This window comes from Micromesistius poutassou, assembly GCF_964030765.1.
Source record: "Micromesistius poutassou genome assembly, chromosome: 11".
In the NCBI taxonomy this organism is placed as follows: Eukaryota; Metazoa; Chordata; class Actinopteri; order Gadiformes; family Gadidae; genus Micromesistius; species Micromesistius poutassou.
Genome location: NC_140281.1, coordinates 18,772,261 through 18,798,903, shown reverse-complemented (window position 1 = coordinate 18,798,903; position 26,643 = coordinate 18,772,261). Strand labels below are relative to the sequence as shown.

At 55.0% G+C, this 26,643-nt stretch overlaps 2 protein-coding genes across 3 annotated transcripts in view; both read right to left on the bottom strand.

The window, feature by feature from the left end:
- Window positions 1-236: 236 nt before the first annotated feature.
- LOC311355581 (uncharacterized protein) lies at window positions 237-17,952 on the bottom strand. Of its 2 annotated transcripts, none has more exons than XM_084475355.1 (16): window positions 16,200-17,952; window positions 13,425-16,028; window positions 12,255-12,390; window positions 10,108-10,236; window positions 9,939-9,987; window positions 9,350-9,486; window positions 8,641-8,744; window positions 8,152-8,262; window positions 7,476-7,733; window positions 7,289-7,368; window positions 6,620-6,793; window positions 5,190-5,256; window positions 4,693-4,794; window positions 4,442-4,587; window positions 1,655-1,751; window positions 237-520 (listed from the first exon to the last, which is right to left on the bottom strand). In XM_084475355.1, exons 1-16 carry the CDS (start codon window positions 17,121-17,123, stop codon window positions 338-340), a joined length of 5,301 nt encoding a protein of 1,766 aa, XP_084331481.1. In that variant the 5' UTR covers window positions 17,124-17,952; the 3' UTR covers window positions 237-337. The 2 variants fall into 2 exon arrangements, with proteins under 2 accessions (XP_084331481.1, XP_084331480.1); XM_084475354.1 differs by having other exon boundaries at window positions 4,693-4,797; window positions 16,200-17,950.
- Window positions 17,953-21,580: 3,628 nt separating this feature from the next.
- Window positions 21,581-26,643, bottom strand: part of LOC311355746 (gamma-aminobutyric acid receptor subunit rho-3-like) — a 9,394-nt gene continuing 4,331 nt past the window's right edge. The window contains exons 5-8 of the mRNA XM_084475563.1: window positions 25,540-25,692; window positions 25,238-25,299; window positions 23,602-23,733; window positions 21,581-21,904 (exon numbers count right to left, since the gene is read on the bottom strand). Of these exons, the coding sequence (XP_084331689.1) occupies window positions 21,584-21,904; window positions 23,602-23,733; window positions 25,238-25,299; window positions 25,540-25,692 (668 nt within the window). The 3' untranslated portion in view covers window positions 21,581-21,583. The remainder of the gene's footprint in view (window positions 21,905-23,601; window positions 23,734-25,237; window positions 25,300-25,539; window positions 25,693-26,643) is intronic.

Genomic DNA, 26,643 nt, shown 5'->3' with positions numbered 1-26,643 from the left:
CAGAACGTACACATGTGGAGTCGTTAACCTTTCTAAGCCAGTACCCCCGGCCCCCCCCCCTTAACCCTAACCTGAGCTGTAACCCCACCCCCCCTTTTAACCCCACCCCCAAAAACCTTAATTTGTAATCCCCACCCCTCCCACCTTAACCCCGCCCCCAACCAAAACCTGAGCTGTAACCCCGCCCCCCCCCCCCCCCCTCCATAACCCCACCCCCCCCAAACCCTAACCTGAGCTGAAACCCCGCCCCCCTCCCTCCCTGAGCTGGACGGGGGGGGGGGGACAATGGGCGTGGCCGGTGGTGGCATGACATCCTCTACGACATCCTCCTCTCTGGTCACCACGACAACAGCGCCGGCTCGGACCCCAGGGTGGGGTATGCGGGGGCGGGGGCGGGCGGCGGTGAGGGTGTGGTCGGGCTCTCGTGGTCGGAGCTGGAGGAGGCGGGGTCTGAGGGCGGCAGCGACTGAGTGGCCCGCGTCCGCTGGCAGATCTGGGCGTAGCTGGGCCTCTTGGGCTCCTGGACGGACAGATGGACAGAGGACAGACGGTCACACTCGGGGGGGGGGGGGGGGGAAACGTGTTGGAACCGTGGTTCCTGTTCAGTGGAACTAGGGGTGTAAATCTGAGCCTTCATGACGATTCGATACGATATTGATTTCTTAAGCCAACGGTTCAATTATTTTCGGTACTTCAGAATTCCCCACGATACGATTAGATTTGATACTCACTATTTTTTACATTATATCTATTAATATAATATCTATCCAATAAATCAACAACAAAATGAATCATTTACCTTTTATTGAGAATACAGAAACAGTATTCTATACACACTTTAGTGCTTACTGTGCAGGTCTAGTATGGCAATCAGCCTATTCACTGTAAAAAGAAAATAAAAATAAAAAATATATATATATATTTTTAATAATCGATACTCTTGCGGACAAATCGATGCATCGAATCGTCGGCTGTATAACCAATTAATCGATACTAATCGATTAATATTTACACCCCTAAGTGGAATCCTTCTCCCTGTACGTTCTGTGGACCCTCTCATCAACGGCTAAGGCTCCAGGCGTGTTGCTAGCACTCTGCTGGACTCGCCTCCTGTCTCAATGCCCTGTTTCTGTGTTTTTGGTGCCTTACGTTAATCCAACGCTTTGTGAAGCGCTGTGTGACCTTTGTCGGTGCAGGGACGCTGTATAAACACACTTTAGCTCCTGACGCTCTGAGACACTTCACATCCTACACCCTCACCCCCTCCCTCCCTCCCTCACCCCCTCACCCCCTCCCTCGTCCGACGACTTTAACTCTACAGCGGTTATGGGTCCACGTGCGCGTGTTTAGCCCTCAAATACACACTCAAGTGACTCTGCATCAACATCTCAACGTTTCTATCACAAGTCCTACATGGCTGTGTGAGGGGGGGGCAGCATGCACTTGAGTCTATTGCCTTAACATAATCATTATCCTGCTTTGTTTTAGCCAATCAACGATGGGTCGACTGGATCTGTACGTGTCCTTTTTTCTCAGGAGTAAACTGTTGCCTCCTGGACAAGGAGGTAAATCCAAATACCTCGATGGGGAAGCAACTGGTTTAAAAGGGGATGAATCAGTTATTATAATCTAGTACCAGTGACTGAAGTCTCACCATGTTTGCGTCGTTGTCCTGGGGAGGAGGAGTCGATTTGGACTGGGGCGGCAACGACATGTCCTGTTGGGATGCCCTGACAGCCTCTTTCACCTCCCTGGGGAGAGGGACAGACAGACAGACACAGAGAGAGAGACAGACACAGAGAGAGATAGGGACAGACAGACAAGAGAGACAGACACAGAGAGAGAGACGGACACAGAGAGAGAGAGGGACAGACAGACAGACAGACAGACAGACACAGAGAGAGAGAGACAGACACAGAGAGACAGACGGAGAGACAGACAGCCAGACAGACAGAGAGTGACAAGAGAGACAGACACAGAAAGAACGAGAGACAGACACAGAGAGACAGACAGAAGGGAAGGAGAGCAGGAGAGAGTATTAACCAATGTGTGGCTCCTCACGTAAACATGCTGCATAGCAACCTGTCGGAGCTATATCCAGCACAGGTTAGGACTCTGAGAGCATTTCAATTGAGTCCTTCTGCACGTCTGCACTTCTTTATGTCTGTACGTCTGCGATCTCCCGGCTGCCAAGCGGGGCGTGTCTTCAGTCTGTCGTGCAATCAAAGTGAGAGACGGCCACCCGAGCGCGTCTCGCGTGCCAGTAATACCCGCAGTCGCCCTGGCAACAAGTGGGAACATTTCTTTGTTTTGGTAACCTGTTTCCCCCCCCCCCCCCCGATAGGTTTCCTGATTTCAAACAACTGCGCATTATTAACAGACAGCCGTGCCACGGACAAAATCATGCATCTGGCAGCCCCCAGAAATAAATGCTGTTGAATGTGTAGGAAAACACACTGTGTACCGGCACACCATGAGAGACGTTCAAAGCCTCGTTTCAAGCATCATTCAGTAACTGACTGAGGTTGATCGACAGCGTTGTGTGACGAGATCATAGCGTGCATTACTCAGTACCGCTCTCCAGACCACAAAATAATAACGACCATGCGATGAACTATAATTGTTTTTACAAGCTTGAGAGCGACACATGCATAAAGAATCAGAGGGAGACGGAGAGAAGGAGAGGGAGAGAGAAGGAGAGGGAGAGAAGGAGAGAAGGAGAGGGAGAGAAGGAGAGAGAAGGAGAGGGAGAGTGAAGGAGCGGGAGAGGGAGAGAGAAGGAGAGGGAGAGAGAAGGAGAGGGAGAGATTTTAAATAAATAATTTCTTTAACATAAAGTCGGACGGTGATTATAGCAAAATAAGCCCAGACAGGGTGAACACAACATCATGGTTAAATACTCTATCCTATCAATAATGGCCAAGGATTATTCTTCCATAATGGGACATAACTCTGCTATTAAACGGTCAACGTGCTATAGACCCAACCCATGAGCAACAACGGTCCAAAAGAACCATCGCCCAGACGTTTCCTTGACAACGCAAAAACAATTCCCTCAAGGCTCTGCGAGAGAATTTCATCGGAATAAGCCGATAAAAAAAACGGTCCTGTATGCCCTCATCCTGCATTACGCTCCCAATAATGGCTCTCCCAGGGGAAGTTAACTCCTGACGTGTTATACCTGAGCTGTGTCTCCGAGGACCAATGGGGACACCTCGCTGTTCTACGACACAAAGCTTCAAATAATGCATCACAGAACACAGGGCCGGCGTGACCGCAACACAAACAAATGCACCGATCCCTCATCATCATCATCATCATCCATCCTTATCCCGGAGCAGGAGGTGCCACTCCCTTCAGCCCTCCTCCTCCTCCTCCACCCCCAGTACCCAGCCCCTAGCCAGGGAGACCTCGATGTTCCTGGCATGAGATCCTGACCATCTGTATGAGCGTTATGGATGGGGAGAATGATATATGGGAGGGGAGAATGATATATGGGAGGTAATAAATAAATTAAACGGAATAAGAGAAAGCTCTTTTTTCCGAGGCAGCCAGAAAACTCTTGAAGGCAACGACTGTCCGCGCGGTCTGTCCACGACCAACCCCGGAACCTGGAAACTCCTTCCGGAAAGAGACGCGTGCCGTGCTTCATGAAACAAAGCCACCACACTCTTGTTGCTCCGCTGGGGGTTGTGTATTCAAGGTGGCTGTGCGAGCGTGTCCACCTGCACCAACGCGTTCAACCCAACCCTCCTGCGGACGACGTCTCCCTCCGCACCGAGGAGCAGCAGCTCAGCATCAGCCGTGTTTGATATTACCACAGAGGACCGTTCCTCTGGGGAACAGGAACCACCACCTGCCGTGTTTCCTGCGCTGCATTTGGCGTCCAGTGCCCCATGTCATCTAGGAGAACACCACGAGAACATCACCCAGGCCAAACAACCACGCCTGTAATAGGAGGCTTTCCGTTTTCATGTAGCTACAATGGTAAATTGTCCTCATTTATATAGCGCTTTTATCCCAAGCGCTCAACCATTCATGCACACATTCACACACCGACGGCGAAGTGAACCACGCAGGTCGACAGCCAGCTGGTCAGGAGCAGTCAGGGTGAGGCGTCTCGCTCAGGGACACCTCCACACTCAGCTAGGAGGAGCCGGGAATCGAACCAGCAACCTTGCGGTTACCAGCCAACCCGCTCTACCTCCTGAGCTAATGCCGCCCTTCAGCTAAGGCTGAAGTTCACTCAGGAAGACGACCCTCCCCTTTTAGTTCCCGTCCCTCCATGTTGGGTTCTGTATTCCCAGTCATCGCAGGCCCCTCCCCTTCATCTCTCAGCCAATCAGGACCTGACGGATGAGAACGCACCAGCACGCGGCGCGGTTTGAAGACACGTCACGATCGCGTGTCACCGCGGTGATGCGGCGAAGCGGCTACTCACAGTTTGGGCGGGGCCTGCCAGGCGTTGGCCGGGGCGGGGGCCGTCTCCGGGGTGGGGTCCGGGGTGGGCCGGGGGTCACGGGGATCCGCCTCCTCTGCCGTTGTTGCCGCGGTTACCCCGGGGCCGTCGTTCCTCACCGCGGGACCCTGAGAGGCGGCAACAACGTGAGCGTCCCCAAATGGTTCTCCGTTGATACATGTTCCCCCCCCCCCCGGCGTACCCCCACCCCGCGGAGCGGCCGGCGGTCCTACCTTGCTGTTGCCGGCGTTGGGGGAGGGTAGCGGGGGGAAGCTGGTGGGGCCCAGCTCCAGGCTGGGGGAGGGGCGTCGACGGACGGGCGAGGACACAGCGCCCTTCTGTGCACGCACACACACACACACACACACACACACACACACACACACACACACACACACACACACACACACACACACACACACACACACACACACACACACACACACACACACACACACACACACACACACACACACACACACCAAGTGAGCGAGATTCCTAAATCCAAGCATTAATTACTAATTAAAAAAAAGAAATCCTTTTCGATAAGTATCTGCTAAATGACTTGAACAGTAACTAGTAACAGTAGTGCCAGTGTTTTTTCCCCCGCAGTTTATGTCAAACCTTTACACGTCAATAACAACAACAACAACTTATTTATGGGTTTTGCCCAGCGGCCTTCATGGTGCTGCTCGGCCCAAGATGGCCGCCGGCTCCGAGTGTTCCTTACCCTGCCGTACGCCTGCTTCTCCCCCGACCGCCGCTCCTCCCTCCGGCTCTGGCCGTAGGTTCCTCTCCTATGCCGGGAAGAAAGAGACGGAGCAACAAGGTGTTATTTCTCATCAGCGGAACCACGCCTCCGCTCCTCACGCTGAACAGCATTCAACAGACTTCATAGAAGCCGTTTATTTGTAGTCTATATAGTGTATATATACCAAGATGTTTCACCTTCAAAGCGTAGAAATGTGCATGAAACTAGCTCCAGTGACTATGATTGGTACGGTTCACTAGAACTAGACCAAAAACTAACGGTACTAATTCAACCCTTTTATTGTTTTTATTTTATAAGCAGAGGTGTGAAAGGTTGTCCCCGTTTCCTCGCTGCCTGGTTCTCCTCAGAGAGCTCGATGAAGCCCGTCTCCTGGCCTGGCGGTGAGAGAGAGGAGCCTCTCCGAGGAAACTAGAGCAGGCGTTAAATGAATATTTAGCACTGCAGCGGTCGGCCGGGCTTTCATCTCCCTCACAGTGAGATCAGCGCTGCGCGGCTACAGCGTCGACAGACTGCCGCACAACGGACGACCTGGCTGATGTTACAGGTGGAGGGGCGGATGGACAACACTGGGTGACGTGAAACACACACTCACCGCAACGGTGAATGGACTGCATTTACACAGCGCTTTTCTAACCAGTGGCCACTCGGAGCGCTTTACAACACTGCCTGACATTCACCCATTCATGCTCACATTCACACCGACGGCGGAGTCAACCACGCAGGGCGACGGCCAGCTGGTCGGGAGCAGTCAGGGTGAGGGCGTCTCGCTCAGGGGACACCTCGACACGAGGTGCCCGGGGATCGAACGCGCAACCTTCCGGTGACCAGCCGACCCGCTCTACCTCCTGAGCCACGTGCCGTCCGACAATCCTACAATTTCAAAAAATGTCAAGAAAACCGACTCATGGCCGGCGTGAGCCTGACAAGCGGCCGAGTGTCCAACAATAGGTCCTCAAAAGAACATTCCCACCGTGACTCATGTGTGACGCTGTGCTCTCTAATCCGTGGGAGCGGATGGGAGCGTCTCTCTGGGAACGGGACCAGGAGACGGGATTGCCAAGAGCGAGAGCGATGGGGGGGGGGGGCAATCGAAGAGGCAGCAGCAAATCAGAGTCACAACAACACAAGCACATCCAACTCCAACGCCTTATCTCGGACCGCCCGGATAAGACAACCGGGAACGCAGCCCGGTGGGGGGCACGGAACCCATGTTCATCAGGGAGAGGGACGGGGGGGGGCCACTTGATCGTTCTTACACACACACACACACACACACACACACACACACACACACACACACACACACACACACACACACACACACACACACACACACACACACACACACACACACACACACACACACACACTGTGGGAGGTCTCCTTACCGTCCGCGGTCTCCGTTGGGTGAATGGTCAGGCCGGCCGCCCTCACTGCGCCCACGGCGGGCCCCGCCCCGTCCTGGCCTGCGGGCGCCGCGTCCCATTGCCCCCCTCTCCGAGTAGGCGGAGTCTGTCGGCTGGCCGAGCCCCCGTTCGTCGGAGCCCCGCCTCCGGCCGCCCCTGTCAGAGAAGGAGGTGGTCGCTTAGCAACAACAGCCCCCTCACACCCCCCCCCCCCCCCCCCCCCCCACATACACACTAACACAAACATCTGCTTTAAAGTATTCCACTTAACAGAAAGGTGGACGGCATATTTCTCGCATTTACGAGAAATATGCTAAAATTAAATCCGGCCATAAGCCCCGAGATTAAAATGTAGCTTAGCAACTGCGGTGTCACTCTGGGGGGGCGGCCGGGGGGGGGGCTTAAAGTCTGCATTCTATTTAAGGAAACGCTGTCGGCCATTACTCAGCGTGAACATAGCACAACAGTAGTCTGGCCCGAGGTGGTAAATCTTCATATCAGACTTGAGCAGATAAAAGAACAGGCCAGCGGTGACCCAGAAGAAACTGACCATGATGGAAATAAATGAATAAAGACACAGACATATTATAGACAATATGGGTGAGGGAGGGAGAGAGGGGGAGAGCGAAGGGGGGAAGCAGCACGGCGTACCTCTGTCTGTGTGGGTTGTGGTGTTTGAAGTTGGGAGAGACCGGGTAGCCGTCCAGGAAGTTGTTGATCAGTGGCGCCATCTGGTGGGGAGAAGGCAGAAATATAATGAGATACTGGAAACGTAGCGTTTTCCCATAATCTTCCTCCTGCTTATTTTACATCCCCCCCCCGGCGGTCCCTCCCTCACCAGGCTGGCGTCCTGGTAGCCTGTCATGGCCCACGCCTGATTGGTCAGGTCGTAGATCTGAGTGACGGGCAGCTGTCCGGGGGTGGGGGCGGGCTGCGGGCCATAGAAGCCTGCGAAGGCCTGCTGATTGGCGGCGGCGGCGGGCCGGTAGCCGTTCTTGGGCGCGTAGGACGTGACCGCCATGGTCTTGGCCTTGATCCTCGCCATGATGGGCTTCCCCTTGAACACCTTGACCTCCTCACGCAGGTACTTGTACGCCTGGGGGGTGGGGGGGCACACACGCACACAACACACGCACACACACACAACACTGTCAGTCACACCCGTCTGACAGCAGCATCGGTTTGTCTCTGTGTCACACTTGTTTTAAAGTGGTCGCTTTAAAGCAGTGCTATTTATAACTTCTCTGTAAAATGTAATCTCTGTTGACGCTGGATATTTGAACACTGTGTGTGATAGGCCGGATATGAAGGCGGGTGTGGTTTGTTTTGATTTGACCAGTGGATATGAATTCTGCATGGGATCCACGGGTCTCAGGTCTAAAACATGTGGATCCACTGGTCTCAGGTATAAAACATGTGGATCCACTGGTCTCAGATCTAAAACAGTTCAGAGCTGGCCTGGTAGAAAGAGGTTTGAGGTCTGCAGAGAGAGAGAGAGAGAGAGGGAGGTTTACCTGCTGGGCCTCAGCCTCCGTCTGGAAGGTGATGAACCAGTTGTCGTTCCTCACAAACTCACAGCTCAGGAACTTCGGCTGGTCGGCCCCAGTGAACAGGGCCTCCACCTCCTGTAGAAGATCACAGATAAACACCGTCAGATAAACACCGTCACCACTGACAAACACCGTCTGATAAACAGATAAACACCGTCAGATAAACAGATAAACACCGTCAGATAAACACCGTCAGGACCACAGATAAACATGTCTGATAAACAGATAAACACCGTCAGATAAACACTGTCTGATAAACACCGTCAGATAAACACCGTCAGCCCCACATATAAACTTGGGATCCCACATGGTCCAAGACCATCTGTTGCTACCATCGTTCCATCCTTCAGTGTGTTTCACATGTTTTCATTGGCCCGTTTCATTGTCTAAAACCAGACTTGAAGACTGTGCGTGACGTGACGGACACAGGAAACAGGAAGTGTGTGTCCGTACCTCGGGGGAGGTGGTGTCGGGGATCTCACGCAGGATGACCACGCAGCGACACTGGCTGGGGCGGACCTTCTGTCCGCAGGGGGCCAACTGCACCTGGGGCAGGGCTGGGGGAGGACAGGGGGAGAGAGGAGGAGAGGAGAGGAGAGAGGAGGAGAGGAGAGGGGAGGAGAGAGGTGAGGGGAGGAGGAGAGAGGAGAGGAGAGGACAGGGCAGAGGAGATAAGGAGAAGAGGAGAGAGGGAGAGGAGAGGAGGAGAGGGGGCAGGAGGAGGGAAGGAGAGAGGACAGGAGGAGGGAGGAGAGAAAGGGGTCCACATCAAAGACCTGTTGACTAAAAGCAAAGGTCCTCCTGGAGTATTTTCTCCAAAATGTGTCCAGTCGTTAGAGGACCAAAGTTCCCTTTTTAATCTAAGTGCAGAAAAGTGTAGCAAATGGTAGTTCATAGATGAGTGGCTTTATGCTAAGTGTGGGTGCATTCTGTACTACATCCATGTATGGAGACTGCAGTTTAGAAAGGGGTAAGCTTGAATCTTCAACCATTATCGCTTCAATCTTCCTATTAACATGTTATCTCTTTTTCATCGTATTACTGTCCTGTACTTTGTGCTGTGACATTCCCCGTCTTGAATCATAGCATACCTTATCTCGTCAACTCAATTCAAAACCCCCCAGTAATGAGACTCCCCCCCCCCCCCCCCCCCCCCACTCACATTTCAGGGTGGCCTCGATAAGGCTCTGGTCGGTGGTGACGGTCTTGATGAGGTCCAGGCTGGCCAGCGTGCTGATGGGCAGGTACTGGTCGCTGTCCATCTGGGACACCAGGTACAGGTCGTTGGCCAGGTACTCCCTGGGGACAGGTGGGGGACAACCGGCCAATCAGAGCACTGGTCCCGCCTCCCTCACAGGAGACAGCCGGCCAATCAGAGCACTGGTCCCGCCTCCCTCACAGGAGACAGCCGGCCAATCAGAGCACTGGTCCCGCCTCCCTCACAGGACACAGCCGGCCAATCAGAGCACTGGTCCCGCCTCCCTCACAGGAGACAACCGGCCAATCAGAGCACTGGTCCCGCCTCCCTCACAGGAGACAACCGGCCAATCAGAGCACTGGTCCCGCCTCCCTCACAGGAGACAGCCGGCCAATCAGAGCACTGGTCCCGCCTCCCTCACAGGAGACAACCGGCCAATCAGAGCACTGATCCCGCCTCCCTCACAGGAGACAACTGGCCAATCAGAGCACTGATCCCGCCAATGAGAGTTTGACCATAGAACTCTCCAGAACTTGGAGTTAGCGACACCTACCGGGTGAGGCAGGACTCCAGCAGGCTCCTCAACTGCTGCTTGACGTCATCTGGAATCACAGAAGAGCTTTTAGTTTCAACTAAACAGTGAAAAACAGAAATCATGGTTCACCAGCTCCAGGCAGCACTCCCAGAGGAGCTGGCCGGACCGAACAGGAAGGGTCGGCTACCGGAGGCGGGGGCGCTGTCTGGCTCCCCGTTGACCAGGGGGGGCTCCGTGGGGAGGGGCTGGTACTCCAGGATGCTGGGGTCCACCTCCGTCAGGCCCAGGTCCTCCATGCTGTAGGCCGCCTCGTACTCTGTGGACCAGGAGGCCCCCGGAGACAAGGTCAGAGGTCAGAGGTCAGGGGAACCGGCTCTACACCACAGGCCAGGCCAGAGCGAGAGCAACCAGATCCAGAACAGACTAGTGCAGGGGTGGGGAACGTACGGCCCGCCAAAGCCTTTCCATTCGGCCCGCGGAGGCAAGGGCAAAAAAAAGTAATAATTATATATATATATATATCTTTTTTATTAAATAAAATGTTAACATAGCATATAGCCTAGCCTACAATATAGTTATACAAGCTTAAGTGACACATTTTGAACAAAATTAATTAAGGAGAAAAAGGTTAATTTCCTTTTAGTTTACTTTGGAATGTTAAGGGTCACGTTGGGGTAGCCTAAACAAGTCGCAGTGTCGTTTCTAAATCTAACATCTAGCATCCGCCAAGAAACGAAAGGTTGATAATGAATGTTGTGTTTTCCAAGAAAAATGGACTGATTGAAGTCCAGTTCTTTGTTGAAGTAAAGGGCAGGCCAGTTTGCCTTGTGTGTGGAGAATCGCTCGCTGTAACGAAAAAGACCAACCTGGAACGTCATTACAGTACTATACATGCTAGGCTAAGTGAATTGCAGGGGCAGTTACGCAAGGACAAAATAAACGTTTGGCTGCCCAACAAGCAGCTTTCACCAGACCAAATTTAGAGAGAGAAAACGTTGTGCATGCAAGTTGTGTGGTGAGTGAGTTATTTTTATGGGCCTAAAAAAAGTGCGGCCCCCGAAAGAAGTTACAAAAATTGATACGGCCCTTTATGTCAAAAAGGTTCCCCACCCCTGGGCTAGCACAACCAGATCCAGAAGAGGCTAGAGGAACCAGATCCAGAAGAGCAAAAAAGGCTAGAGCTAGAGGAACCAGAACAATCTAGAGCTAGAGGAAGCAGTTCAAGAACAATCTAGAGTTAGAGGAACCAGATCCATAACAATCTAGAGCTAGAGGAAGCAGATCCAGAACAATCTAGAGCTAGAGGAAGCAGATCCAGAACAATCTAGAGCTAGAGGAACCAGATCCATACCAATCTAGAGCTAGAGGAAATAGATCCAGAACAATCTAGAGCTAGAGGAACCAGATCCACAACAATCTAGAGGAACCATATCCACACCCCAGAACAGACTAAGGGCTAAAAAAAAAAGAACAGATCTAGACAACAAACCACGTTCAAGAAAAACAAATTCTCAGACACAGGATTATTGACAACGAAACATCTGCATAAAAAGGGCAATACTGAGAAATGCTGCAGGCATCCATCTTCTACAAACTTCTGACTACTATACATGAAGAGTCATCCATGCCTTCATAACATCACAACTGGACTACTGCAATGCTCTATACACCGGCATTGATCGTTCACAGCTCCGCCGCCTGCAGTTAGAGCAAAAAGGCCCAACTCCTCACCTGTACAAAGAAGCGCGATCACATCATCCCGGTCCTCGTATCGCTCCACTGGCTCCCCATCCGCTACCGCATTGATTTCAAACTTCTTCTGACTGTCTACAAATCCCTCCATGGTCTGGCCCCCACCTACCTCTCTGACATTCTCCACCACCACATCACATCTAGAGCACTACGGTCAGCTGACCAACTATTGTTGGAAGTGCCCAGGACCAGGCTAAAAACCAGGGGGGACAGAGCCTTTGCAGTAGCAGCTCCCAGACTCTGGAACTGCCTCCCCCTACACATCCGGGCAGCCCAGTCTCAATATGTTCTTAATATTTGTCTTAATATTTTTAAATCCCAGTTAAAGACCCACCATTTTTCACTGGCCTACGATTAGTGTTTCCTTTTTTTTTGCTTTATTTTAACTCCTAAAGTCATTGTCTCTTAACCCTTCCTTTTCTTTCTTTTTTGCCTTAGGTCATTTCCTATGTGTATTTGCACTTAAGCACTTTCTGTGAAGCACTTTGGTACAGCCGTATGTAAATGTGCTATATAAATAAAATTTGACTTGACTTGAAAACTATAGACGGGATATTTCTAAACACATCCTCCATCACCTACCCTCAGGGCGGAGGAGGCCTTCGGCGTGGTCCAGCCAGGACATCTGGTCCTGGGGGAAGCCGGGGTCGGGGTCTGCCAGGCTGAAGGTCTGGTCCGTCCACACCTCCGCGTTGGGGTTGAGCCCCGCGGCCAGCTCCTGCATCATCACACAACAACAGGTCTGAGGTTAATGGAGGAACAACATCTGGCTCCTGGATCAGCAGACAACACAAGGTCTGAGGTTAATGGAGGAACAACATCTGGTCTTCAGGAAGAGATGAATACGTATTTAGAATTTAGTATTTAGTATTTACGGCTTTTACTTTATTCTGAAAGCACTTGACAGAGTGCTTTCAGAATTAAGTAAATGCCGCAAAATACTAAATACAAAGTGTTCATCTATTTCTGGATCCTCCATCTCCTCCTGAAAGCACTCAAATACTTTCATAACAAAGGAAATGCCACAAAACCCAAACTGAAAACTCTAAAGTTGGATGAACGAAAGTGTTGCATCGTACTTCACGTCGTCTGTGTTTAGCCTGAAAACAACTCTAGAATACCGATGTAAATGTTACATCAGTATCATAAAGTACACAAATGAACCATAAAACCTAAAGTCAGTTTTGTACCAAACAGAATAAATCGTACGCTAACTTTAAATGTCACGGGAGTCTCCTCATGTCCTAACTGAGACGTTCGGTCTTGGAAAATAACTTGTGGAAACGCCAAGACACACAGCAACAAATCATTAACAGCTCACTGCGTCTCGTCCTAGGACAGGAGACCTTTTCCTACTGCTGCAGCTCAATTCAGCTCACCCTTTTTATAAGACACCAAGACAGACAGCTACATTTACATTTAGCAGACACTTTTACCCAAAGCGACTTACAATAAGTACATTAGTCAGAGGAAAGAGAAACAACAATATAACTGTCGGTACAGTAGGGACGTTCATCGAACCAAGTGCCAAGCGCTAACCATCACTAGGTTAACCCGTTCCCCGTATACAACAGAGACAGATAGGATTAGGCTATTTTTAAATGCCAGGACGTACAACATACACACACCCCAAAATCACACACATCGCAAACACACACACATCCAAAACTCACACACACATCGCAAATACACACGCACACATATCGCAAATACACACGCACACATATCGCAAACACACACACACACACTTACAGGCGGGGGGTATTGCGTGTGCCAGTCCCAGACGCAGGAGCCCTGGGGCATCAGGGTGCTGTAGGGGTAGGCCCCCAGCAGGGCCATGGAGGGCTGCAGCTCCGTCACCGCCGCGGGGATGTGCTCCGGCTCGCAGCCCGCCCCGCGGGGGGGGTCCCCGTCCGCCGCGCCCGAGGCCCACCCCCCCACGCCGTCGCCGCCGCCGGCCCCGGGGCCCAGCTTCAGCCAGGGGTCCTGGTAGAGGCGGGGCATCCCGGCGGTCAGGGGGGAGGAGGGGGAGGAGGGGTCCGCGTCCTCCGCCAGCAGCACCGACACCATCTCCCTCATGCCGCCCTCCCCCTCCGCGTCCTCTCCGTTACCGGGGTAACCCCGCCCCGCCGCCGCCGCCGCCGCGGGCAGGAAGTGGATCTCATAGGACGGCGTGGAGGCGTAGGCGTCGACCTGCCCTGGGTCCACCTGCAGCTGGAGGCCCCCGTCCTCCGGGCCCGGGTAGGCGTCGTCGTGACGACCGAAGGCGCTGTCGTCGTCGTCGTCGCAGCCGTCGTCGTCGTCGTAGCACACGGCGCACAGACCGCCGTCGCCGCTGCCCTGGGCGACGCAGAAGCGGTGCCCCGCCGCCATGTCCAGGAAGCCCGAGTCGGGGGGCGTCTCGGAGAACACGGGCTCCGCCTCCTCGCCAGGCGGCCGGGTGGCCGCGGGCTCCGCCCCTCCGCTCTCGGACGGGGCGGTGCGGCGAGGGGTGAAGACGAACGCCTCGGCGGTCATGAGGGTCACGGGGGCGGACTCGGCCTCAGGGGGCCCCTCTGGGGTCCGGGGGGCCGGGTCTGGCCCTGGGGCGAGCTCCTCCTCTGCCCCGGGTCTGGGTCCGGGGTCAGGGACACACTCGGGGTCGGCGGCGGCGGGGGTGGCGGCGGCGGCGGCGGCGGCAGCAGCATCAGGCACGTCCGTCTCCACCTCCGCCCTCTCCTGCTCCTTCAGGTCCCGCTCCTGTCGCTCCGCCCCCGTGGGGGTCAGCTGACCTCTGGCTCCGCCCTCCTCAGGAGGCGGGACGTCTGTCTTCAAGCCCAGACGGGCGTCGACCGCTGCCACCGCCGTGTGGGGGGCGGGGCATAGCGGAGGACCGACTGAGGAGGGCGGGGCCTTCGTGTCACCGTTGACGACCACGGGGACGAGGACCGGACGGAGCAGACGGGGGGCCTTCGTGTCGAGGGGCGTGGCGGGCCCCGGGGGGGGGTCTGCGTCTCTTACGGGTCCTCTCAGGGGCTCTGGCTCCTCAGGCCACGCCTCTTCCTCCCTGCAGTCTTCGACGCGTTGTGGCGATGCGGATTCAGCGTTCCCGCACGGGGCCGGCGGGGTCGGACCCGGAACGCCGGCCTTCTCAGGAAGCACTGGACACATTTCTGGTGCCAGTTCACCGGCTTCTTCTTCTTCTTCTTCTTCATCATCGGCGGCCAAAGCGGCGGCCAAAGCGGCGGCGGACGTCTCCACGGCGACCGAGACGAGCAGGCGTCCGTCGACCTCGTCAGGCGTCACCTCGGCCCCGCCCGGCGGGACACAGACGCGCTCCCCGAGCCCCGCCGTGACCCCCGCCGACCCGGGCAGCGAACCCCTGACCTCGTCCTCGTCTAGGGAGCCGATCCCGTCCATGGAGCCCGAGCCGGGTTCGGGTTCGGGCGGGGCCGGCTGGTCCTGCCGGGGCCAGCGGCCGGGGGCCCGCGTCGAGGGCTCCGCGTCGCTGAGGGGTGCGGTCGGCGTCGCGGTGGCGAGTGGGAGTGAGCACGCCACCGAGGCGTTGGTGGACGTGGACACGGACGACACCTCCGTCAGGGTGGTGCCTGGCGTGCTGCTGCCCAGGCTGTCGTCGTCGTCGTCGTCGTCTCCGTGGTGACCGAGGGGGCTGACGGAAACGGCCTGGTTGGTCTGAGGTGAGCCGTGCTCCTCCTCCTCCTCCTCCTCCTCCTCCTCCTCCTCCTCCTCCTCCTCGGCTGGAGGAGCAGCGAGTGGCTTCGGGGCCGCTCGCTCAGAGGCGCCCAGCTCCTCCTCGTCGGCGTCGCTCTCGGCCTCCGAGGAGGAGGACGGGGAGGAGCGGTCCGAGCTGTCGGGGGTCTCGGGGAGGAGGTGGTGGTGGTGGGGGGGGCTCTGGGTCCGCTGCTCCGGTGTGAAGCGGCTCTCCTCCGGGCCGGAGGCCGACCTCTCCTGCTGCTCCCGGCGCTGGACCGGCGTTCCGTCTGAAGGACCGGAAGCGTCCTGGGTCACGGAGCTCTCGCACGGGGGCTCCTCACGCAGGCGCACCTCCTCATGTGACACCTTCTCCTCCTCCTTCTCCTCCTCCTTCTCCTCCTCCTTCTCCGCCTTCACACTCTCTCCGTGGTCGTCGGCGCGCAAGCGTTGCCCCCGGGACCGGGGGGAGTGCGGAGGCACCGCGATCTCCAGGATGTCCGGCGTGTCCCCGGCCAGCTCCTCGCCCTCCTCCGACCCGCTCGACGGGGGCCGGCTCCCGCCGGCCTCGCCGCCGTCCCGGGACGACGGGGGCTTGGGGTCCGGGGGGCCCCCGCCGCGGAGTCCGCTGGAGGCGGGCAGCAGGTCCGGCAGGGGGTCTCCGACCTGCGGGGAGACAACAGGCGGGGGTGAGACGGGGGGTGCGTGCTGCTGAAGGGGGGAGGGTACGGTAAAAACATTGGGGGGGGTGGGGTGAGAGCAGGGCCGGCAGGGGGACGGGGGTTCCACCCCGGGCCCCCGGCCCCAGCCCGCCCCAGGTGCGGTGGTGGCGCGTGCCTTAGCGTCCTCGTCTATTTTGGCCGTTGGCCGGACGCCGTGCTGCTTGGCGGGCGCGGCCCCGGCGGGGGCTATGTTGGGCGGGGCAGCTGTCCTCTCGTCAGCTGCCCGGGGCCCGGGGCCTCGCGGGCCCTCGGTGTCCGCCTCGTGGCCCAGGTCCTCGGCGCTGATGGAGCAGATGCTGTAGAAGCTCTGCGTCCGCTGCACGAAGCCCTGGCCCAACGTCGCCGTGACGATGCACTCCTCCTCCTCCTCTTCCTCTTCCTCCTCCTCCTCGTGGGCGGGCCGCTTCTCCCGCCAGGCGCTGACCAGCGGCGGCAGCTGAGTGGCCTCCGACACCGCCGGGTCCGGACCCCCTCCGCCGCCGGGGGCCGTCGTCCCGGCCGGGCCCCAGCCCTCGGACGCCCGCTGCCCTCCGGGGCCCTCGGGGAGCCGCCTGAACCAGGACGCCCTCACCGCCGCGTTGTCTTTGACCTTCTGCTTGAGGGGCACCGGGGCCTGGACGAGGGGCCCGTCCTGGGGGCCGGTGGCGTCCTTACCGAGGTGCGTGGGGGCCCGCTGCCGGCCCCGCTCCTGCTCCCCCGCGGTGAGTACCTCCGGCACGGCGGGGCCGCTGACACTACCCCGGCTGCCCTCGTGTCTACCGAGGGCCGGCTTCCCGTGTGGCACTCTCAGCGGGGGGCCCTCCTCCTTCTCCTGCTCCTGCTCCTGCTCCTCTGGGCCCTTCTCGCCCACCGGGGGCCTCTTCTTCGCGGCCTCGCTCTGCTCCGAGGCCAGGCACACGTGCTGGGCCAGGGCCGAGCAGGGGGCCCGGTCGCGCTCCGACACCGGGGTCAGGCCCTCGGGACGGGAGGCCGACAGCAGCCCCGTCCGCTCGCCGCTGCGGGGCCCCGGCAGCAGCTCCTTGCTGAAGCAGCAGCCCATGCTGCTCTGGTGGGGGGGGGGGTCCTAGGGGTCCTAGTGGTGGTCCTTGAGGTGGTGGGTCTGGGGTTGGTGGGGAGGGACAAGACAGGAACCCGGGAAGGCGCTCGGCACTGACGGTAACGCTGAGCGACCACGCCGCGGTGTCTACGGGACGTCCTGAAGCAGCGTGGCTGGGCTCCTCTCGGCCGTACGCAGCGGAGGGAGAGACTGAATGCCGGCTCCCCCGCCACAGAGCCCCCTCCCCTGCCCCAGAATAGACCCTGGGAGGGGACTCACATGGCCCCGCCACTCAACCTGCCGCTGCGTGTGCGTGTGGGTGGCCGTGTGTGGCCATGTGTGTGTGTGTGTGTGTCCGTGGCCATGTGTGTGCGCGTAGCCATGTGTGTGTGCGTGTGTGTGTGTGTGTGTGTGTGGCCATGTGGGTGCGTGGCCATGTATGTGTATGTGCTTGGCCATGTGGCCATGTGTGTCTGTGTGCTTGGCCATATGTGTCTGTGCGCTTGGCCGTGTGTGTGTGTGTGTGTGTGTGTGTGTGTGTGTGTGTGTGTGTGTGTGTGTGTGTGTGTGTGTGTGTGTGTGTGTGTGTGTGTGTGTGTGTGTCCGTCCAAGTTTGGCAAGTGCACTTTATGTGCGGGTCAGCATGTGGCATCTGCCGTCCACCAATCAGCAGCCCCGATGCTGCAGTCTGCAGACTCCGCCCCCTTACTGGCATGCGTGACACCCTACCCCGAACCATTCCTCCCCCCTACCGGACAGCTTTCCCTTACATTAGTTCTGCTACAGTCACTTCCATTACTCTCCCTTTCTCTCCCCCTCTCTCTCCCTCTCTCTCCCCCCCCTTCTTTAATAAACCCCTCCCTCCTATTGCTAAACCCCCCTCTTGTCTCTCCCCTCCCTCTCTCTCTCTCTCTATGTCTCTCTCTCCCCCCGCCCCCTTCTTTATTAAACCCCCTCTCTCCTATATTGCTAAATCCCCCCTATTCTCTCTCTCTCTCCCCTCCCTCTCTCTGTCTCTCCCCTCCCTCTCTCTCTCTCTCTGTGTCTGTCTCTCCCCTCCCTCCCTCTCTCTGTCTCTGCACTACATCAGGCATGCCTCAACAGTGAGACTAACCACTAAACTGGGACACTGGACACCCACCTACCCACACACACACCCACCAAACCCCCACACATCCACCCACCCCCACCCATCCACATCCACCCACCCCCACACAAAGAACTTGAACGCGTGTGCATGTCAGACATTTCAAGCACTCGCAGCAAAGTGAAGGGGCCAATGGGAGCTAGCCCCTCCCCCTCAGCGGGGGTCAACGATCCAGGGGTTAATCCCGGTCCAGTCCGGGGGTCACCTCTCCCCCTCTCCCCCTCGTTCAGGACCCAGAGGTCAAAGGGGTCGCCACCCCCGTGCTGCCGGCCCCCCCCCTCGGCCGAAACCACCGGCGCTACGGTCTGAGCGCGTGCGTAGCGACGGGGAACATATCGCAATTGGCACTGACTGGCGGTTAGCGTTACCTGGAGGTAGCACTGGGCGGGCTCGGGCCGTGGAACTGCAGGTCGCTGGGGGCCAGCGGGCGGGGCTGGGACGTCATGGGGGCGGGGCGGTCTGAGGCGGGGGGCTCCTCCTCCTCTCCGGGGACGACGACGACTCGACGGTTTGACTGACAGGCGACGGGACGGCAGGGCTAACTCCAGGGAGACCGACGAGAGCTGGGGGGGAGAGAGGGTGAGGGAGAGAGAGAGGGTGAGGGAGAGAGAGAGGGTGAGGGAGAGAGAGAGGGTGAGGGAGAGAGAGAGAGTGAGGGAGAGAGAGAGAGGGTGAGGGAGAGAGAGAGGGTGAGGGAGAGAGAGAGAGTGAGGGAGAGAGAGAGAGGGTGAGGGAGGGAGAGAGAGGGTGAGGGAAAGGGAGAGAGAGGGTGAGGGAAGGGAGAGAGGGTGAAGGAGAGAGAGGGAGGGTGAGGGAGAGAGGGTGAGGGAAAGGGAGATTGTGAGGAGAGAGAGGGAGAGGGATGGTGAGGGAGGGTGAGGAGAGATGAGCATAAAGACCAGTCCAACCCTAAGAAATCAACATAAATCTTCATAGCCAATCATCTTGAAGATGGATATCACATTATTCCAGCACGTATCCCACGATACATGACCGTCTTTAACCTGAGAGCCCAACCTGTTGACACACAAACGGCACACCAGACTTTACGGTTCGTTTGTTTGTTGGACGAGTTGCACGTCGTAACGTGAGGCCTACACACTCTGGGCCCCAAAGCCAGAGCCAAGTAGGCGACGAGGCGTTTAAGCCCTCGTCTTTTTTTGCACTACGTACTTTTTTTGCACTACTACCCTTGCACTACGACCGTGCGTCATTTCGGACACAGTTCAACGGATTTGCATGCTTTGCATTTTTCCAGTGCACGGTTTTGACTGTTATCAACATGCTTCTGGTTACCAGCTGGAGGTCAGTCGCACTGTACGCATTCTGACGACGACCCAGCGGGGGGGGGGGTTCCACTTTCCACTAAAAAACACGTCTAGCCCACCTTTATGTAACGTCAGGTCGGTAACCCATCAACACCACGACGGCCTGTAGACGTAAAACACACACACACACACACACACACACACACACACACACACACACACACACACACACACACACACACACACACACACACACACACACACACACACACACACACACACACACACGCAGTTGTGGTGTGGAGAGAAGGCGTTTCAGGCCAACGATAGCCTAATCATTTACTCTGACGTTAGGTTGAAAATGCTTCCCTGTTAAAGTAACGGTCAAGTGGATTTGAAACCTCGTTATTAAGAATCGCAGCAGATGTTGTCGAGTCAAGTGCGTTTAAACAGCGAGGGTCAGTAGAGAGGGTTAGGACAACAAGTGAAACTGTGATGACGGTACTGTTATGTTTCCTAACACACGACCATGTTAAAAGCAACCACCTGTAACCCGGGTCTAACATAACCCGGGTCTAACCTAACCCGGACTAAATGCGCATTACCTCCAGCAGCAGCTCTGAGACCAGCCGACACGACGGGGGGGGGGGGGGGGGGGGGGTTAATGTGGAACTAAAGTTACTGCAGGTGTCGATACTAACCACCGACCTCCACTAAAACCTCTGCAGTGCACAGAGACGAGTCCCAAAAACAAACAAACAACCGCCCCACGACGCGGTGCGGAAGCGCGTCGAAAAACAACGCAGGAACTCAACGTTAACTTCGACGCGCCTGTTGCCACAATAATAATAATGCGGTTAAACGACATGGCAACGTGGTGACGGCGGTTCCATATGGCACCTGCGGGCTGGCCTGATAGAGCCCTGTCGTGGGACTAAAGTTGGTTTCAACTCGTGGAAAGGGGGGGGGTGGTCGATGATCCAAGGTGTATTAGGAGAGCTTACCTGCGGGTTGTCGTGTGTTTTAATGTCGATTTGGCCCGAGATCCGCGCAGCGCGTCGACGTGCGTGTTTAGTCTGCGCCGCTCCACGTCGCATCTGAAGGCGTGTGTGTGTGTGTGTCAACAACATGCGTGTGTGGTGTTACCATGGGGACTGCGTAATAAACCACAGGTGACCCTTGGCTTGGATTGTTTATTTCTCAATCAAAATCAAACTTGTTTTGCGATTGTTTTGACACGTCGAAGTTGATCACGAAACACCCGTCGAGTTATCATGACGCAAAACTGAAGGTTGATTACTACCTGGATGTGTGTGTGTGTGTGTGTGTGTGTGTGTGTGTGTGTGTGTGTGTGTGTGTGTGTGTGTGTGTGTGCTTTACATAACGATACAAACACTGCTACCTACACCTTCAGTTCCAAGGCCAGATATAATACACATAACATCTATAATCATAGTAGTAATAATAATAACAAACATTCTGACTGAAAAAATATACATATTCAATTATATCACATAGAACCAAACAAAATAACAACACAAATAGTAAATCGTCCGACGCTCCAGCAGTGATGAAACACGAAAAAGTCAACACAAAAGACTGAACGTCAAACATAAACAGAGTCCTGATGGACTCCTGACCCCTGACCTTTGACCTCAGGGGTTTCTTCTGGAAAGTACAAGCTGAGTCACCCCCCAATGGTCACCGAGTGAACGGGAATCGAACCCGGACTGGATTTACACAACGCTTCGCTAACCAGCGGCCACTCAGAGCTTTACAATACTGCCTCACATTCTCGCGCATTCATGCACACATTCATTCACACACCGACGGCGGAGTCAGCCACGCAGGGCGACGGCCGGCTGGTCAGGAGCAGTCAGGGTGAGGCGTCTCGCTCAGGGACACCACGACACTCAGCTAGGAGGAGCCAGGGATCGAACTAGCAACCTTCCGGTTTCCAGCCAACCCACTCTACCAGCTGAGCCACGTGCCGCAAGGGTGCGGTCCCCTCACACTGGGGGGGGGGGGGGGGGGGGCCCGCAGGGCCCTCAGGAGTAGAGGCTCCAGTAGATGACGTTGAAGAGCAGGTAGGACATGGGGAAGACCACGCGCGAGTACGAGTCGATCATGTAGCTGTTGCTTAGCAACAGGTCCACGTGCGCGCGCAGGGACTTCCTGCGGTGGAGGCGGACCCCCGCTGGAACGCCGTCGGGGGGGGCGTTCCCGGCCACGCTGGGGGCCAGGCTCCCCCGGGGGTCGGAGGTCATGGTCCGGGAGAGGCTGCCCGGGTACGGGGTGAGTTCGATCTCGTCGTCGTGGAAACAGCCGTCGAACGCCATGGCCTGGCTGGCATCGAAGGTGGAGGGGATCTGAGAGGTCAAAGGTCAACGCGGGTTAACACAGGTTATATGTTGTAGATACAGTATGTTTACCTCAGTTACATTCAGTTGCATTTCGCTTTTATCCAAAGCGACTTACAATGAGTACATTTGTCAGATGAAGGAGAAACAATAATATATCTCTGTCGGTACATTAAGGATGTTAACACAACAGTTTTGTTAACATTTCATTGACTAAAAATGCGTTAGAACACGTCCATCTCGAAGACGAGTTTGTCCAGAATCAGCTGTTTATCGCAGGTCGACTGACTCGATTTCCTTCTCATACTATCCCGTAGCATCACAGTGCATTTGCCTGTTGAAGCTCAGCGTCCATCCACTTCAATGGGGCTGCTTAGAACAGCTTTTTTTAGTGCGTCGAAAGTCGACTGTCATTAGATAATGCTGCGATGATGTCCCTCCCACGGATGCTCAGCGTCTCTGGGGGTGAATGGAGGAGTGGGCTGGCCTGGACGCTGGGCTTCTGCGTGATGATTGGAGGGTCTGCGAAAGACTGAGATGCCGTTTGATTGACAGTGATTTTGAACTATAAAAATTCGCCGGAGCTGTCTTCATTCCTCAGTCCCATCGCGGATTTTGCAAGCGAGTCGAAAGACGAACTGCAACCTATTTCTTGATATTTGCTTGGCGAAATTGCTAGACAATTTTCATCGTACATTTCATACACTTATTCACACAATTCCTTGCTTCAGTTTAACATAATTCCCACATTTCCTTGTTCAAGTTTAATATTGTTTTGGTAGTTGGCCTTTGATTCAGGGAGCCTGAGGTCTGAACTTCAAGTCCTGTATTCAGATCGGGACTTGCAGGGTGACAGGGGAAAGCTGTGTGATTTCTTGGTGTTCCTTAAAGACATGGAGTTGGACAGTGCAATGCATCAGCTTTACAAACTGTTCTCATTAGTGGCAACAATTGGAGCTACATCTGCGGGTGAAGAAAGGTGCTTCTCCTGTTTAAAGCGGCTAAAGTCCTACACCTAACACAATGGACCAAGACCATTTAAGCAGCCTAGCTCTGCTGGCCATTGAGAGGACACTGGTCAAGTCACTGGAAAAGAAAGCTAGTTGGTATGACAGCATTTCCTTGAAAAGGAGCATAATTTACATAAACATAAATTGACAATTTTTTTGATGTAAGCCGAAAATGAGCTTCCCCTCTTTGAAAGACCAGCAGCCGCCACTGCGTACGACATACAATAAGTGCGTACGAGGGGTGTCTTTAGGGGAGTAGGGGAGGAGAAAGGGTGGTGGGGGGTAAGGGGGGAGGCTGTGCAGAGTCCAGGTGAACTCTGAACAGGTGAGTCTTGAGTCTACTGGTGAGCGGCTCTGCGGTCCTGACGTCGGCAGGGAGCTCGTTCCACCGTCACAGCGCCAAAATATATTATTTTTTTCCAACCTGACACAATAATATACTTTGAGAAGCGAGCTCAATTATTTTAGGCGTCATTATTTTGGGGTCAATGCTTAAAGTGCGTCCTGCTTGTAATTACAGCGTTTAGCCAGTAGAGTGACCCGTTGTGCAGAGTTTGAACTGGTCATCCCACACACGCACACACACCCACATACGCACACACACCCACATACACACACACACACACACACACACACACACACACACACACACAAGCACACACTCATTTCCCTGGGGGAGAGGTTGTTGGTCCTCACCCTCCCCCTCCTCATCTTCCTCATCTCCTCCAGCGTGGTGCAGTAGTTCACTGCCGCGTACTCAATGACGGACAGGAAGACGAACAGGAAGCTGGTCCACAGATAGATGTCCACTGCCTTCACGTAAGATACCTGTATGAGGGTCACATAAGAACACACATAAACACACAAACACACACACACACACATACAAAAGAACACATACACACAAACAGACAGAAACACACACACACACACACACAGACACACGTGTGAGGGCAGAAATGATTGAGACCTTCTCTCTCGCTCTCTCTCTCTCTCTCTCTCTCTCTCTCTCTCTTATTCTCTTGCACATAAACATCTAGAAGGTTCCTCAGTGTGACCCCTTAGAGACGAGCCTCGTGAGGTCACCCTAATGCCACGGGTTCACATCTCATATTCTGCTTCTCTCTGCAGTTCAGTCCGTCCTCCAGCTTGTTGAAGCCACGCCCAGAAATATATTTGGACCAATCATGGGCGGGGAGCATCAGTACATGACGTAGAAAGAGTGCCCCGGTCCAATCAGTTTCAAACTGCCGTTACCAAGGACCGTGCAGCCATCGATGGATCACTCCAGACTACTGAGACTACTAAAGCCACTTTCTAATTTACAATTTACACTTTATGCACTTTATACTTCACTTTTATAATTGATAATTTATACTGTTTATACCATCTATTTTGTTTGCCCCATTTGTTGTTGTTTGTTCTGTCTGTCTTGTCTTCTCCTTACTTTAGCATTTTGTTTAGCATTTTCCCTTAGCGTCTACTTTTGTTTGTATTAGTACTTTGTTTTTTGTTTTTTTCTTTTTCTACTGCTGCTGGGCTATTGCAACAAACAAATTTCTCCTACGGGGGATTAATAAAGTTGTATCGTATCGTATAGTGAATGAAACGGACAGAATAATCAATATGACCTCCACCCTAAGCGCAGAGTAAGTGGTTGGTCAATACGACCCCGGCGACCCTCATGGGAACCTTCTGGAACAGTGATTTATCACCGTCTGCTTGTACAGCGACTGGTCCAAGAAGCAGCAAAATGTCACGTCACGATTCAGTCTGCCAAAACTAAACAGAGGGCATTACGTTTATTCCCAGCATCAAAATGCTATTTCCCAACACAGTTTTGGCATTAAAAAGTATTTGGAAAAAAAAGTATTTTGAACATCATGATGTTATTCCAGTAGAGACTCAGATGTTATCGCGACCCATGGAGGCCGTTTCTTCTTCTTCTCTGGAACGGACCGGGCGGGGGTTCAGGTTGAGTTGGTGCACTTGCTGAGCCTGTGTGAGTCACTTCCTGTAGGGCTGTGAGTCACTTCCTGCTGGGCTGAAGCCGCTAAACTGACACTCGTACGTATTCCCTCTTACATGGAAAGGAAACCCCAGGTCTCCAGCTCACTCCTGATCATCCATGACCAATCACTTCCAGCTCTCTCTGACTCACACACACACACACACACACACACACACACACACACACACACACACTCAATCACTCACTCACTCACTCACACAATCACTCACTCACTCAATCACTCACACATACAGTACACACACACACACACACACACACACACACACACACACACACACACACTGTGAGTGTGAGGCATACCTGAGGCATGGAGGAGGACACTCCGGTGATGATGGTGGACATGGTAAGGACCGTGGTCATCCCTGAGGAGGGAACAAGGGGTTCATATATACTCCTTACTATTGGTTACTTTAATCAACGCCAGTAACCTGAGTCCTCACTACTGGTTACTTGACGACTCTGACTGCACAGGGAAGGTGGGCTCGGTGAACAGGGTGGTCGTTAATGGGGTTGTGTTGGGCGGGGTCGTGGCCGCTGTGGGTGGGGTTGTGGGGGACGGGTTCGCGGTGGGAGGGGGTGGTGGTGGGCGGGGGTTGTGGTACCCAGGGAGACGCGGGCGGGCACGGCGCGGCGGTCGATCCAAAAGGACACCCAGGACAGCAGCACCATCAGCATGGTGGGGAAGTAGGCCTGCAGCATGAAGAAGAAGATGTGGCGCCGCAAGATGAAGTGGATGTACAGACGGTTGTACCAGCCTGGGGGAGAGAGACAGACAGGGGAGTCAGAGAGACAGGGAGTCAGAGAGACAGGGAGACAGACAGACAGGGGAGTCAGAGAGACAGGGAGTCAGAGAGACAGGGAGTCAGAGAGACAGGGAGACAGACAGACAGGGGAGTCAGAGAGACAGGGAGTGAGAGAGACAGGGAGTCAGAGAGACAGGGAGTCAGAGAGACAGGGAGACAGACAGACAGGGGAGTCAGAGAGACAGGGAGTGAGAGAGACAGGGAGTCAGAGAGACAGGGAGACAGAGAGACAGGGGAGTCAGAGAGACAGACAGACAGGGGAGTCAGAGAGACAGGGAGTCAGAGAGACAGGGAGTCAGAGAGACAGGGAGACAGACAGACAGGGGAGTCAGAGAGACAGGGAGTGAGAGAGACAGGGAGTCAGAGAGACAGGGAGACAGAGAGACAGGGAGTGAGAGAGACAGAGAGACAGAGTGACAGAGAGTCAGAGAGACATGAGAGTCAGAGGGACAGGGAGTCCTCAGGATGAGTCCTGTACAGCTGGTTGGAGCCGGCTGCAGAGGAACACGAAGATTTCCCTGTTGTTGTCACAGTCCCAACACCCACCACAACCAGCTCTGCCCTCTCCAGCGCCCACTCAAGTTTCCACCGTTCTCTTCCTGCAACGACCCAACGTTACACCAGCCAAGACTCGGCTGGTGCAACGTTACGCTACTGTGACGTCACGTTCCATACAGCACGGAATTTTATGCCTAGACTTTAATTGTTAACTGAGTTTTTCCCTTTCCCTTAAATCCCACCACAGTCCAGGAGATGCAGATTCTGTCCTCAGATGCCGCCCACATGATAGGCCCGAGTGACAGACATGCAAATATGGATCAAAGATGCCACCCACGTGGTCCACTGCTCCTCAACAGCCAACCGCATCCACCACAGCATAAATACGCTCTCCCTTTCAGGGTG